Below are 16,563 nucleotides of genomic sequence, written 5' to 3' on the forward strand. Positions count from 1 at the left end.
TTCAGGAATTTTGTGGCCCAAAAGGCTTTATGCTCTAATTCGAGCGGTAAATGACATGCCTTACCATAAACCAATTGATAAGGAGACATACCTATTAGTGTCTTGAAAGCAGTTCTGTATGCCCAGAGCGCGTCATCTAACTTTACTGACCAGTCTTTCCTAGAAGCATTAACAGTCTTTTCCAATATTTGTTTGATCTTCCTGTTAGAAACTTCCACCTGTCCACTCGTCTGAGGGTGATAAGGTGTTGCAATTTTTTGCTTCACATTGTACTTTCTTAACAGATTCTCCATGAGCTTATTCAGAAAGTGAGTACCTTCATCACTGATCAGAGCCCTTGGCACCCCAAACCGGGAGAAGATATTGTGTCTGAGAAAACTCACAACTACTTTAGCATCATTTGTGGCCAATGCTACAGCTTCTACCCACTTGGACACATAATCGACTGCTACCAAGATGTAATTCTTTCCAAATGAAGGTGGAAACGGTCCCATAAAATCAATACCCCACACATCAAACACTTCTACCTCCAACATGGAATTTTGTGGCATATGGTTTCTTTTTGTAATGTTACCTGTTCGTTGGCATCTGTCGCATTCTCAGACTAAGTAATGAGCATCCTTGAATAGAGTAGGCCGATAGAATCCTGATTGGAGGACTTTTGCTGCTGTTCTATCTCCACTAAAGTGTCCTCTATACTCGGAATCGTGATAAGCCTTCAGTATATCTCTCAGCTCTACTTCGGTAACACATCTTCTAATTAGGCCATCTACTCCCCTTTTGTATAGGAATGGGTCATCCCACAAATAAAACCTGCACTCATAAAGAAACTTTTTCTTTTGGTTAGCACTAAAATCATTAGGTATAACTCCACCTACCAAGTAGTTTGCATAGTCAGCAAACCATGGGATTCCAGTCACAGCTAGGATTCTCTCATCAACAAATGTGTCTTGGATTGGATGTTCCTCTTCAGTTTCCTTAATTGGGGACATGCGAGATAAGTGATCTGCAACTGTATTCTCATACCCCTTTTTATCTTTGATTTCGAGATCAAATTCCTGAAGGAGAAGTATCCACCTCAAAAGCCTAGCTTGGATTCATGCTTAGCAAACAAATACTTCAAAGCATCATGATCAGTATAAACAATAACTTTAGACCCAAGCAGATAAGACCTGAATTTGTCAAAAGCATAAACCACGGCCAACAACTCCTATTCGGTAGTTGCATAATTCATTTGGGCCGGATTAAGGACATGATTAGCATAATATATCACATGCAATAATTTGTCCTTTCTGCGTCCCAAAACAGCCCCCGCAGCAATATCACTTGCATCACACATTATTTCAAAAGGTAAAGACCAATCGGGGGCTATTACAACAGGTGTCGTACTTAACTTACTCTTTAGAGTCTCAAAAGCTTCTAAACAATTATTATCAAAATTAAACGGCTTGTCTTTGACAAGCAAATCAGTTAATGGTTTGGCCACTCTTGAGAAGTCTCTAATAAACCTGCGATAGAAGCCTACATGCCCTAAAAAAATCCTTATCCCCTTTTCATTCACAGGTGGTGGAAGATTTGCTATCACCTCCACTTTGGCCTTGTCCACCTCAATTCCTTTGTGGGAAATCTTGTGGCCTAGCACGATACCTTCCTCCACCATAAAATGACATTTCTCCCAATTGAGAATAAGGTTAGTTTCCTGACATCTTTTCAAAACAAGAGATAAGTTAGCTAAACAGATATCAAAAGAAGAACCAAAAACAGAAAAATCATCCATAAACACCTCCATATGCTTTTCAAGCATGTCGGCGAATATAGATGTCATACATCTCTGAAAAGTGGCTGGGGCATTGCATAACCCAAATGGCATCCGTCTGTAAGCAAAAATACCATAAGGGCATGTGAATGCAGTCTTCTCCTGATCTTCTGGGGCTACAGCAATCTGATTGTACCTCGAATATCCATCCAGAAAACAGTAATACTCATACCCTGCAAGTCTCTCTAACATCTGATCAATAAAAGGAAGAGGAAAATGATCCTTCCTTGTCGCGGTGTTGAGTTTCCTGTAATCAATGCATACTCGCCACCCTGTTACTGTGCGAGTTGGAATCAGTTCATTTTTTTCATTCAAGACCACTGTGGTTCCCCCTTTATTTGGTACCACATGCACCGGACTCACCCAAGAACTATCTGAAATAGGATAAATTAATCCTGCCTCCAACAACTTTACAACTTCTTTCCTCACCATTTCTTTCATTGTTGGATTTAACCTCCTCTGAGGCTGTACTACTGGTTTCTGATTATCCTCCATCAGTATTTTATGCATGCATACAGTGGGGCTAATTCCTTTTATATCCTCAATAGTCCAACCAATAGCACTCCTGTGCCTCTTAAGTACCTGTATCAACTTTTCTTCATCTTTTTTATTTAACTCAGAATTGATAATAGCAGGACATTTTTCTCCAGATTCCAGAAAGACATATTTAAGATTAACAGATAGTTGTTTTAACTCAGATTTTGTACCTGTTTTGTTTCCCTTCTCAGTCTCTGTTTCTGGTGAACCTCTTAAATCCTCCCACCGGTGTGGTCTGGATTTCAACCAAGGGGGTTGTGCATCTAGCAGAGCAAGAATTTCTTTTTCCTTCTCATTATCATTATCCTCAATCTCCATAGTTGACAAAAATAGAACTCTCTCTAAAGGTGATTCTGGGAAACTACTCTGAATGTTGTCGGCTACTATCTGATTAATAACTTCCACTGAGTGATTTGTACCTACATCCTCTTTGTGCTTCATAGTGTTTCTCACATTAATTTTCAGCTCCTCATCATAAACCTTAAGAGTCATAGTACCATTCTCAATGTCTATCATACATCTACCTGTCTCTAAAAATGGTCTACCTAGAATCAGGGGTATCTCCTCATCTTCTGGCATTTCCAGAATTACAAAATCAACAGGAAAAACAAATTTATCAACTTTAACCAGAACATCCTAAACAATCCCAAATGGTTTCTTCATTGAGTGATCGGCAAATTGAAGTGTCATTCTGGTGTCTTGAACTCTTCCAATCCCGAGTTTCCTGTAGATGGACAAAGGCATAAGGCTCACACTAGCCTCCAAATCAATCAGAGCCCTTTTAAAGGACCTGTCTCCAATGGTGCACGGAATAGTAACCGAGCCTCTATCTGGCTTCTTAACTGGAATCTTCATACCCTGCAAAATAGCACTACAAGTTTCAGTTAGTATAACAGAGTCAGTGTCAGTGGTGCGCTTCTTGGATATGATGTCCTTCATGAATTTGGCATAAATAGGCATCTGCTCGAGTGCCTCTGATAATGGGATGTTGATTTCCAACTTCCTGAACATTTCTACAAACTTCTGAAAGTTTTTCTCGTCCTGCTTCTGCTTCTTGTTCCTTTGTGGAAATGGTAGCTTTATTATGGGCTTTGGCTTAGTGGGCTTTTCCTTCACAATTGGCTTCAATACGACTTCTTCTGTAGGTGGTGTTTTGTTTTCTAAGATTTCAAGATCCATTTCAAGCAGTGTATCTTCTTCCTCAACTCTCTTTTCAGGCACTTCAGTTGCTTTTCCACTTCTTGTAGTTACTGCACTCACATTATTATGCTCTCTTGGATTTGTCACAGTTGCACTTGGTAAAGCACTTGGTGCTTGAGAGCTCGTGATCAGTTGTGCTATCTGCCCAAGTTGAAGTTCAAGATTTTTGATAGAAGCATTAGTGTTCCTTTGGTTATTTCTTGTCTCTTCCTGGAATTTAACATTCTGCACTGCCATTTTTTCAATGGCAATCTCCCAATCTGCTTTCTTCGGTCCTTGTTGCTGATAGGATTGCTGAGGTGGTTGATATTGTTGCTGGTAAGGTGGTTATTACTGAGGCATATATTGTTGCTGTTGAGGGACTTACTTTGGAACATTACCCTGTTGATCCTTCCACGAAAAATTTGGATGATTCTTCCACCCTGGATTATAAGTATTGGAGTAGGGGTTATTCTGCCTCAAGAACTTTATAGCCTCCACTTGTTCCACAGTAGCAACACAATGAATGGCAAAGTGTGGTCCACCACAAATTTCACAGACCATCGCTTGAGAAGGTTGAACTTGAGCTACCATATAAGTACCTAAATTCATACCTTTCAATCTTCTCTCCACTTCAGCTTTAATTTGATCTTCCATGTTCACAACCTGATTTGCCAGTTTTAAATCAATTTTTCCTTCAGGTTGACTCACAGTACGATCATATAGCTCCAAATGCTCATTTGCAGCAATAGCCTGAATAATCTTCTTAATACCAGTGGCTGTTGAGAAATTAGTTAAGCCACCGGAAGCTGTATCAATAAGTTGCTTTGTCTTCAATTTCAACCCATTCACAAAGTTTTGCATTTGTTCAGTTGCGTCCAGATTATGAGTGGGACATGCAACTAAACACCTCTTAAACCTTTTGTATGCATCTCCAAGTGACTCTCCATCCTTCTGTTTAAAATTTAAAATGTCATACCTCTTACGGATATACACAGAAGCTGGAAAATACTCATTCAGAAATGTTGTTTCCATTTGTTTCCAAGTAGTAATACTTCCTGCAGGTAGGGAATAGAACCATTCTTCGGCGTCTTCAGATAAGGTGAATGGAAACATGACCAACCGTTTTGCCTCTTCTGAATGTCCCTCAATTTTTAATGATGTGGTCATCGTCAGGAACTTTTGTAGGTGCTTGTTGGCATCTTCATTGAATTTTCCTGAAAAAAGTTTACTTTCCAGCTGACGAATGATTGACGGGTGCAACTGGAAGTGATCAACATTTACCGGTTGATTGACTATTGTCAATCTCACTGCTGGATTATTTTCTCTGCCATATTCACCCAAAAGTCTCTCCGGAGGAGGTAAGTCAGCCATGATATGAACTTCTGGATGTGAACCTGCATCTGACTCTGAATCTGAATGTTCGGAGTGAACAATGATTTCTTCCTCTCTTTCTGATTCTTCCAGTCTTTCTCGTTTAGCCTGTCGGAGCCTAGCACGTAAAGATCTTTTGGGTTCTGCGTCAAAATGAAAATCAGCTGAGGCCTTACCTCGCATAAACAGATTAGACAGAGGTTAGTATGATAAAAGTACGAAAGTAACTATAATAATAAAATTTTAGTCGCGGAGCAACAAAATTTTAATTGAAATAATTCTGTTAACTCTATTATCTTTGGCAGTCCCCGGCAATGGGGCCAAAAACTTGATAGGAAAATAGCAAGTGTACTATTTCTGCCTATTGTAGTGATAAAAGGAGTTTTCTCCGAATGTCGATCTCAAGGACTGCTTGAGGACATAGAGTTGAAAGATAATTTGAATTAAACAAAAGATCTCTGGTGATTGGTTCTATTGGTAAAAATATGACTAAAATATGCAATTTAGAAAAAACAAGTAAAATAATTAGACGAATAATAGATATGAGTAGTATGATAGGGGTAGGTGAATTATTCTGCCTGCAATAATTTTGACTTATCAATGCACTAATATAATTCACAACAATTGATTACTGGTTCTCTAGAGCATCTAATCCTAAATCCTTAGTGATAAGATCTGGGAACACACACCCTAATTTCTATGTCCATAGTCAATTACGGTTATTATCCAGCATTCAAATATCGAGAATTTTCCGGTTAAGATAAAATATTTCTAGTCCTAGATAATATTTAGTATCAAATGTTCTTATTCAGGTCGATAAACAATGGCTGCCCAGCTCAATATTTATAAAAACTCATAATCCGTTTTTCCGACGGTTTACGCATTAAGAACGATAACAAGAACAAATCAATTTACTAATGAATAACAAAATTACTGCATTAACAAATTCGAATTCAGTACATTCAGAATCAGGGTCACCCCCCTTAGCAATAGGGGGTTTAGCTACTCATAACAGAAAATAAAATAAAAATAAAGATTGTTTTCATTACAAAATTCTTGACGAAATTAATCTGCAATGATGATCAATCACGAATCTCCACTGAAAACTCTGTTCTCCAGCCTTTAAATCGCAACTTTTCTCCCAAAAATTGTCCAACCCGGTGAAATTCGCATTCCTGGTTTATATAGACACGTACTGGGCTTTTCAGAAAATATTGGGCCACCATACGCGTATGATACGCGTATCACATTTGGAGGCAACAAGGCATACGCGTATAGTACGAACAGGGGCAGATAGGTGACATCATGCAGCAAAGCATACGCGTATGGTACACGTACAGACAGGTTGCCTGTTTTTCTAATCATCATACGCGTATGGTACGCGTACAGGCAGGGAGCCTGTTTTTCCTTCTTTCATTCTAGACATACGCGTATGATACGCGTACAGGCAGTGAGCCTGTTTTTTTCTTCTTTTCTTCTAGGCATACGCGTATGATACGCGTACAGGCAGTGAGCCTGTTTTTTTCTTCTTTTGTTGCTGTATTTGATCCAAGCGTTCTTTGATACTACGATCTTTAGAACCTGCACAGACATGCTACACATACCAAACGTGTAAAAACTGACAGTAATCACTTAAACAGTAACAATTATGACTAAACTAAAAATGACTTAAAATTTACCAGAAAATAACAAAGTTATACAGTTAATCATGGTTTCTTGGCGCTTTTGTGACCGAAATATTTAGTATAAATGGTGACTGATCACTCGTCCTTTATGAAGGTTGGTATCCAAGTTGTCTTCATCAAAACCAAGTTATTTATAATTTTGATTTGAGAAGCTTGCAAATACAATTTTTAAGTGTTCATGGTGCCATATTGACAAAATCATATCTCATGAATGGAGCCATGGATTTTCATGCTACTTAACTCTTTGGAAAGCCCTTGCTACATACTTCAAATGATTAGTTAAAAGTTTCCTCAAACCCTTTTTGGATTATTGAGAAAAATGGCCATAAAGTTAAGAAAAAATCCAAGTAAAACACTTGAAAATTTCTTAAAGTCTTTCGAAAGTTATCTTCTTAATTCCATATCTCTCAAAATAATCACTTTTTGAAAAAAGTTCCAATTTGATAAGTTGTTTGTTTTGCCAAGATCTACAACTTTCATGTTGGGAGATTTTTTATTATGTAGGCAAAATTTGGAGATCCATGAATTAGGTCAAAATACACTTAAAAACCCTAATCTGACTTTTTGTTGACTTTTTGATTCTTGATGAATTCTTTGAATTTTCTTTGATCAAATGTCTTCAATATCCATATGATGATGATTAGGATCCTTAAAAGTCCATGGTTGACTATTTTTCTCAAAAGTCAAAGGTTCACTTGCATAGTTGACTTTTCCTGATGAACTGCAGTTTTGTGATTTCCAAATGAATGATATGGATGGACTATAATGTTGATTTGGATGCCTTTGAATCATATTTTGAGTCTTGGAACCATCTCCTAATTAAAAGTCAACCCTCCAATGAAATTAGGTCAAAAACCCTAATTTGAGCTTCTGAAGAACTTGAAGGTGATTGATCTTGTATTGAACCATCTTTGGACCTTGGTATTGATTGGAGAACCCTTTCAATCATAGAAGAATGTTGAATTTTTTGTGGGACTCAAAACCCTATTTTTCTTAGCTTCCTCTTGATCAGTCTCTTGTCTTGGGACACAAGCAACAAACAACAATTTTTTTGTAATTTTTAGGTTAATAACTGATAAATTCATGATGATTATAATGACAATGATGATCCTAATATTTAAGCTATGGTGGGATCTCAGTGGTCAAAAATTGGGGTGCAACACTCGGTCATGAAGATCTCGAATATTTACGGCCATCACATGTGTTAGGAACAAATGAAGGGCATCTGCGATTTTAACTTTAATCGGCCGTGATCTTTTTCTTTAATTGAAGCTTTTCTCTTTATATGACTTGTACAAAGAATTAGTTTCCACTTCTTCTAATTGTTTGAATTTTCTCATGAGACATAAAAGAATGAAAAGAGATGTAGTGCTACTGACTTGTGAAATATGTTCGTGCATTTTTACGCTTTGGTTGTTACCTAACTGTCACATGCTCACTAATCGAACAATTGTTGTTTCATGTACACTACTTTGGCCTAAACTTGTGAGTTTCTTCTTGTGTGATGCCATGAGGATATGGTACTTGTTTTAAGACACTTAAATACATGATGTGCTACTGCCCTAACTCATTTCTCATTCATCTACTTGTATAGTTATGTATGTTTGAGTTTATTGGAGTCTTTTTTTGCTAGTAAGCATGTTAGGTTTTAACCTAGACATAAAAATGTGTTGATTGCTTTGTTAAGTGTTTTCTTTTCCAAGTTTCGTTAAACTAAAAAGAGATTGTTATCTTTAGCACTTGTAAGGTGTCTTGTTTCAAATATTTGTTAATGTTTGATACATGATTGGTTGTTACCTAAATATTGTGATGCTAATTTGTTAAGTGCATTTTGTTTTGAGTTTTGTTAAACTTAAATGAAAAATTGTATTTGTTTTGCTTGTGAAGCATATGGTTTGTCTTTAGTTCTTGTTAGTGCTTAAGATGAGTGTTGCTTGGTTGTAACCTTGTTTCCTAGCCTTGTTAGGTATAAGTGGTCTTTGAGACTTGTGAAGTTCTCAAAGTAGGATAGTAATCCTTTAGCTAGGGTAGTAACCTTTAGCTAGTATCTTGCCTTGTTAGGTAGAGATATTTTCTTTTACACTTGTGAAGTGTTCAAAGTAGGATAGTAATCCTTTGGCTAGGGTAGTAACCTTTAGCTAGTATCTTTCCTTGTTAGGTAGAGAGATTTTCTTTGACACTTGTGAAGTGTTCAAAGTAGGATAGTAATCCTTTGGCTAGGGTAGTAACCTTTAGCTAGTATCTTGCCTTGTTAGATAAAGATCTCTTCTTTGACACTTGTGAAGTGTTCAAAGTAGGATAGTAATCCTTTGGTTAGGGTCGTAACTGAAGGTTGAGAAAACACTTAGAAGGGGGGGGGGGTTGAATAAATGGTTCTTTAAAAACTTGATGAAGGAAAGATAGACAGAACATATTTATTTTTATCCTGGTTCACCTTCTCAATAAGGCTACCTCCAGTCTATCCTCAACAAGGTGATTTGCCTCTCAACAGAGGTCTTAATCCACTATAATCAAAACCTGATTACACTTGCACGACCAACTGCCGTGACTCACAATACAATGCACGAGCCAAACTGCTGGTGACTAACAACCCTGCACAAACCAACTGTTTGTGACTAACCAACTTCTAAGACTCAACTAGTCCTAAACTTGTTGAGACTCCTGACCCAGCTGGTCTCTCAAGGACTCAGTTACCACGTAACTTTTGATGACAGTGTATAGTGTTGCTTCTAGAAAGCTGTAATCACAACTGTGATATTTCACTAAGATTAAGTACATAATAATGAACTCAGAATATGGATATGAGAGTTTTTGCTTCAGAGAGTTTTTCTTCAGACTTGATGATATTTCAGAGTTGCAGTGTTCTTGTGTGTTCTTTCTAGTTTTTTTTTCACTGTTGTATTTTGTTTTTCAAACGATCATGACTATATATAGCTTCATAATTTTTGACCGTTATCTTTAACGCTTGTAGGCAGCATTAAATGGTTTGCGTGTTGTCTTTACTTTTGTTTTCTCCAAGGATTTGCATGTGGATAACTTCTTCAATCAACCTTGGGAATTTTGCTTTTGGAGTGTTGCAGCAGTTTTGCTAATTATTATGTCTTTAACAGTTTTATTGTGAATCAATCTTCGTGATCTTCTGTTTCGGCTTGTATTTCAACTTCTGTTGTAAGCGTATTCCTTTGTGATCTTCTGTTCTAAGCGTATTCCTTTGTGATCGTCTGTTGTAAGCATATTCCTCTGTGATCTTCTGTTTTAAGCGTATTCCTTTGTGATCTTCTGTTGTAAGCATATTCGCAGCAGTTTGGTGCAGTATCAGAAGTTGCCTTGACTCCTTGAGTGTCTCTTCCATTTATCCAGCTTTGTATTTATTCCAAGTTCTGATTGTGCTGGTACATCTTTTGAAATCAACAATATAGAATTAGAGTACCATGTTTGCTTATACAAAATTTATTTCTTTGTTATCATTAAAACACTGAAATGTGATTAGAACTAAATTATGTTCTATCAGTAACCTTTAGCTATTATCTTGCCTTGTTAGGTAGAGATTTTTTCTTTCACACTGGTGAAGTGTTCAAAGTAGGATAGTAATCCTTTAGCTTGTTTCTTACTTGTGAATTAGGAATGTCCTTTAGACTTGTGAAGTACTTAAGAAGAGTTTGTAACCTCTAGCTTGTGTGTTGCTTATGCTTAGGTGTTTTGTTAAATGCTTAAGTTGTTTCTTTTCTGTCATATCTTATGAAGTTGCAACTTCTCTCCTTATTCATCTTGTAATTGCATGTTCCCTTAGGATAGTGACTACATCTTAGTTAATATGTGTTACATAGACTTTAGGTTTTCATCCTTGGCCTTAGGGCCACCATTGTATGATAACTTTAGGATAGAGATTCCCTTTGTTAGTAATTCCCCCTTCATCTCTTTTTCTCTTTCAACTTTTAAAACATCTGATAAATAACGATGCGAATCATACTACTACTTCTTTTATAGTGGGAGAGAAATGATTGGGGTGTAAACCCTAGCCTATTTCTTTACTACTTACTTTAGTGGGAAAGAAATGATTGGGGTGTAGACCCTAGTCTATTTCTCTACTACTTAGAGAAACGAGTGGGGTGTAGACACTAGTATGTTTCCCTACTACTTATAAACTCTTTTTGTATGATTCAAGTCACAAATTAATTCCCTTAAAAGACACCCAATCAATGGAAGGTCTTTGTGTCGATGGTCTGTCTCGGAGGAGTCCATGGCAAGTAGGCTTTCTTTCAAACCCTAGTTGAGCATCCCTAACAAATTTGGTTTTTTTTGCAAAAACAAAGTTTTTTCCTTAGACCTTATTTTAAAAATTCGAACAATGTAAGTGTAGTTATGTGTCTTACGAACATTGTGTCCCAAACTCAGCTCGTTCCAACGGATTACAAGTTCATAATCGTTAATTTTCTAAAACTGATTAGATAAAAATGGGAATCCCTATCCCTAATCATCAAGTTTCTCCTCTTGCTCTCTCTCTCTCTCTCTCAGACACACACATAGAGAGAGAAATGATATAAATATTAAGTTAAATCATTAAATCATTGGCCTCTAATGCTACACTTACGATTTCCTTATTCTCTTTCCCCACGCCCCGGTTATCTATCATCTATAGGTGTTTTGCATTAATGCTTACACATCGCCTCGTGACGATATTTCGGGCTAACGGTGTCCACAAGAAATATATATAATAAAAAATGAATAAACTAAACTATCTTAAGTTCATTTATAAAAAGAGAGCCAATAGTTTTTTTAAGTAATTAGTTACTAGGTTAGGATTTTTTCCCTTTCCAAAATTTGAACCTTGACCTTCGACTCCCTTAACTCCTAACTCAACTAGTAAAAAAAAGTTAAGCTACGATTTCATCCTAAAGAAGAACTCATTCAGAGAAAAAATGAAATAAAAGAGATAATAACGAGTTTAGTAATAAAAAAGAATCAATAAAAATAGGGACAACCAAATACAACAAAACCAAAAAATTGAAAAAAAGTAAAACCAAATCAAATAGAATAAAACCTAACGAAATCTATAATAAATAACATTCTAAACAAACATATTATATAAAAATAAGGGTTACAAAAATATTTATAATAAAGCATAAAGAGATTAAACTAATCTTAACTCATTAATGGTTCATCATGAGGGAAAACATCCACATTGGGTTAAGTGTAACACACAAGTAATTGGAACATCACATATTCACCAAAAACCTTAATGGGATGGAGTGGAATGAAATGAAATAATGTTATATTCCATTGTTGATATTGGTAAAAAGGGGATTGAATGGAGTGGAACATGATTAAATGCATTCCATTCTATTCAATCCAATTCTTTAATTTTCATTCCATCCAATTTGGGGTGAATGCAATGGAACGAAAAAATTTATTTTGTTTTGTTCTGTCAAATTATAAAAAATACACAGATAATATAATCTAATCTTATATTCTGTTCTACTCTGCTTCAATCCATTCCATCATATTTCATTTCATTCTGCTCTGCTCCGTTCGATTCCATCAATCCAAGCATAACCTAAGACAATGAAACTATGAGTCTTCTCTCTTATATATCCAACATGTTCTACATTTCTAGTCGATGCGTGACATAACCATGGACACTTAAATCTCAACATTTATAACAAATATATATTATATATCTTTTTTAATTAATTAATTATTTTGTTAGTTTTTTTTACGAGATTATAAAAATTTAAATTTAAAGCCTCTGATTCTTTTAACCTTTAAATGAATTACTTCAAATTTACCATTGTCCTAAAATTTATTAAATATTATGAAACTCTTACATAATTTATACTCTTAGGAATGATAATATTTATGGTGACTATCTAACAAAACATGTGATTGATAATGATGCAGCGTACCCGTCTTTTTTTAAACCTTCTATTAGAATCACCACTCTTCTGATGATTGATGTTAATAAGACTTTATTTTTTAGATGATTTTCAGTTCTTTTTTCTTTTCCTTTTCCCACTTGTTAAAAAAAACTCTTGGCATTTTCCAAGTTTAAAATTTTAAAATTCACTTGAAGGATACATAATATTATTTTATAAATGATTGATCATGATATGAATAAATATTCCATAATCCCATAATTATAGATTTGTTGGAAGGTTGATATATTTGTAAATGTTGTCACTTTACTATATCATAAAAAAAATGTTTGTATATATTGACATCACATGTGTTGGGGAGCACAAATGAAGTAGTGGGCCTCGTATAATTTAATTTGTGGGGTCAATTTATGTTTGTAAGTGTAATCAAATTTATATTTAAGAAATGACCTTGCATACATTTTTCTCATATCATAATAAACAACAAATACTTTTTTGTGATTTCAATGCCATGCGAACAAAATCTGAAAGGAAGGGGATATGAGCATTTCAAAGAAGAGAAGAAATGGTTGAATTCGACTATTTTATATCTGTATCCGATCTCGTTGAACTGCCGCTAAAGTGTAGACGCTTAACCTGGTCTAACTTGGAAGGGACCTACTTGAGCCGAATTGGTAGATTCTTACTATCTGAAAATTGGGTTCTAAAGTGGCCGAATATTTTGCAAATATGCTTAGAGAAAAGTCTTTCAGACCACTGTCCTATCATGATAACAGAGTGAGAGAGAGAGAGAGAGAGAGAGAGAGAGAGAGAGAGAGAGAGAGAGAGAGAGAGAGAGAGAGAGAGAGAGAGAGAGAGAGAGAGAGAGAGAGAGAGAGAGAGAGAGATGGACTGGGGTCCAAAAATGTTTCGCTTATACCAGTGGTGGAGGGACCTAGATAGATATCATAAGTTTGTTGTGGAAACCTGGAAATCTTTGGAAGTACAAGGGTGGGGGGGCTATGTTCTAAAAGAAAAAATTAAACTGATTAAAGGCCAAATCAATTAATTGAGTAAGAAGCACATGGCAAACTTAGATGTCAAAATTGAAGAAGAGAGGTTGAAAGTGAATGAACTGGAGTTAAAAAGTGAAAATGCAAATTTGTCTAATGAAGAGGTAATAGCAAAAAGAGAGGTATCGGCTCAGTTATTTGAATTATCAAGAATGAAGACAAGTAGCATGTGGCAAGAAGCTAGGCTGAGATGGTTAAAAGAGGGAGATGCAAACTCAAAATTCTTCCACATATGTGTGACTAGTAGGAGAAAATTTAATGAGATAAGTTGTATTGAGACTGGGAGTGCAAAATTAACGAGCGTACAAGATATAAAGCAGGAGGTTTTTAGCTACTTCTTAGATGTTTTCAAAGGCAGAATAGGGGATAGGCCAATATTAGGAGACTTTGAGTTTAAGAAAATTGGCGAAGAAGACAATGATGGCCTTATAGCTGAATTTTTGGAGGAAGAGATTAAAAAGTCGATTTGGGAATGTGAGAGCTTGAAGAGTCCTGGTCCGGACAGACTGAACTTTGAGTTTATTAAACATTTCTGGGAGGTGATCAAGGAGGATTTCATTCAATTTATTTCAGAATTTCATTCAAATGGGAAATTGGTGAAGGGATCCAATTGTTCCTTTATAACCCTGATCCCTAAAGTGGAAAATCCAGCGAAATTGAAAGAGTTCAGACGGATATCGCTAATTGGTTGTATGTACAAGGTGTTAGCCAAAATACTTACAAAGAGGTTGAAAAAAGTAATGCAAAAGGTTATATCTGAATCCCAGTTTCTTTTCTAGAGGGGCAACGAATTGGAGAGATATTCTTATTGCAAACGAGCTGGTAGATGAAGCTAAGAGAAGGAAAAAGGAGGCAGTTATATTTAAAGTAGACTTTGAAAAGGCATATGATTCAATTGATTGGGATTTTCTTGATTTTATGTTGGAGAGGACAGATTTGTGTTTAAAGTGGAGAAATTGAATAAGTGAATGTCTGCAATCATCAACTGTTTCAGTACTGGTTAACGGCAGTCCTACTAGAGAGTTTGCAATGGGAAGAGGTTTAAAACAAGGGGATCCCCTGTCCCCGTTCTTGTTTCTATTGACGGCATAAGGATTTAATCTCATGATAGAAAAAAGCGTGAAAAAAGGGTTGTTCGAGGGATTCGAGTTTAGAAGCGGAGAAGTTAGAGTATCTCATATTCAATATGCAGACGATACGATCATAGTGGGAAAGAAGAACTGGAGCAATATTTGGGCGATTGAAGCAATATTATAGCTATTTGAACTTGTTCCGGGACTGAAGGTTAATTTTCACAAGAGCTCCTTAATTGGAATAAATATCAATGAGGATTGGTTAGAGGAGGCGACCTATATTTTACACTACAGAGTTGGGGGAACTCCGTTCAAATACTTAGGGATATACATTGGTTGGAATCACAGAGGGGAAGAATTTGGCAGCCGGTGATTGATATAGTGAGACGTGGATTAACATCTTGGAACAACAAACACCTTTCGATTGGAGGCAGAATTGCATTATTAAAATCAATACTGTTCGTGTTGCCGGTATATTACTTAGCATTTTTCAAAGCCCCAAAAGGTAATATCTTCAAACTTGAATTGCTATTCAAGAATTTTTTTGTGGGGAGGGGGTTGATGAGAAATAAATTCCATTGGGTAAAATGGGAAAAGATACGCAGAGATAAGGAAGAGGGAGGGCTGGGAATTAAAGATTTGAAGGCATTTAATTTGTCTCTAGTAGGAAAATGGAGATGGAGATTTCTTGTTGAGAAGAGTTCGTTGTGGGTTAAGGTGCTTGTTTGCAAATACGGGAGAAATGGAATTGGAGGAACGAGAGGATCTAAGAAAGAGAGACTTTATTCTTTGTGGTGGAGGGATTTGTTAGAGTTGGATAAGGAGGAAGGAGTGTATGGGAACAGCGGGTTCGAAAACAACTTGTCTAGAGTAGTGGGAGACATGGAAACGACAATTTGGGAAGATCCATGGGTTGATGGAAGAAGTCTTAAAAGTATTTATCTGGGGCTGCATGCTAAGACTGTGGATAAGAATTGTAGGCTGGGTGATTTTTTTGATTTTGAAACAGGTGGGATAATGTGGAATGGCGTATAGGATCAACCTCTTGATGAGGGGAACATAAGAAGGGTGGAGGAGCTGAAAAATGTTGATTCAAAGGGTTGTGTTGAAGGATAATATTAGGGATAAGTGGAAATGTTTTAAGGATAGTTACAATGTTAAGGATGTGTATTATGTGATCATCAAAGGAGTAAGTAACGCGGGTGAGGAGGATAGGAAGCTGGTTGCGGCGTGGAGCAAATTAGACCTGTTAGACGCTGGCCTTAGGATCTAGAGGGGGGTGAATAGATCGTTCACAGTTTCACTCTGCATAAGCTTAGAAAAGTCTTTGACAAGTTTTGCATTAGTCGACCCAAATATAATATCATCTACATAAATTTGGACTAAGAGAATATCCTTATCTTTTCTTTTAATAAAGAGAGTAGTGTCAACTTTACCTCTAGAGTACCCTTGACTAAGGAGAAATTTGCTCAAACGTTCGTACCAAGCCCGAGGGGCTTGTTTAAGACCGTATAGAGCACGTTTCAGCTTATAGACATGAGTTGGATACATGTAATTCTCAAAGCCGGGTGGCTGAGCAACATAGACTTCTTCATTTATATAGCCATTTAGAAAGGCACTCTTAACATCCATTTGGAATAGTTTGAAGTCTTTAGAACAAGCATAAGCAAGTAAGAGGCGAATAGCTTCGAGACGTGCTACAGGAGCGTATGTCTCTTCATAATCAATACCTTCCTCTTGATTATAACCTTGGGCAACTAATCTAGCTTTGTTTCTAGTAATAACACCGTTTTCATCAAGTTTGTTACGAAAAACCCATCTAGTGCCTATTACTTGATGATCTCCCGGATGAGGGACTAAGTCCCAAACATCATTCCGTTTAAATTGGTTTAATTCTTCTTGCATGGCCATTAGCCAATGCTCATCAAGTAATGCATCCTTAGCGTTTTTCGGCTCAACTTGTGAAACAAAAGC

At 36.5% G+C, this 16,563-nt stretch overlaps 1 protein-coding gene across 1 annotated transcript; it reads right to left on the bottom strand.

Moving 5' to 3' along the window:
* Positions 1-2,989: 2,989 nt before the first annotated feature.
* On the bottom strand, positions 2,990-3,790 carry LOC131639834 (uncharacterized). The gene has a single exon (XM_058910280.1). The coding sequence runs from the start codon at positions 3,788-3,790 to the stop codon at positions 2,990-2,992; it is 801 nt and encodes a 266-aa protein (XP_058766263.1).
* Between the last annotated feature and the right edge of the window lie 12,773 nt (positions 3,791-16,563).

Source organism: Vicia villosa, unplaced genomic scaffold (genome assembly GCF_029867415.1).
Source record: "Vicia villosa cultivar HV-30 ecotype Madison, WI unplaced genomic scaffold, Vvil1.0 ctg.002800F_1_1, whole genome shotgun sequence".
Taxonomy (NCBI): domain Eukaryota; kingdom Viridiplantae; phylum Streptophyta; class Magnoliopsida; order Fabales; family Fabaceae; genus Vicia; species Vicia villosa.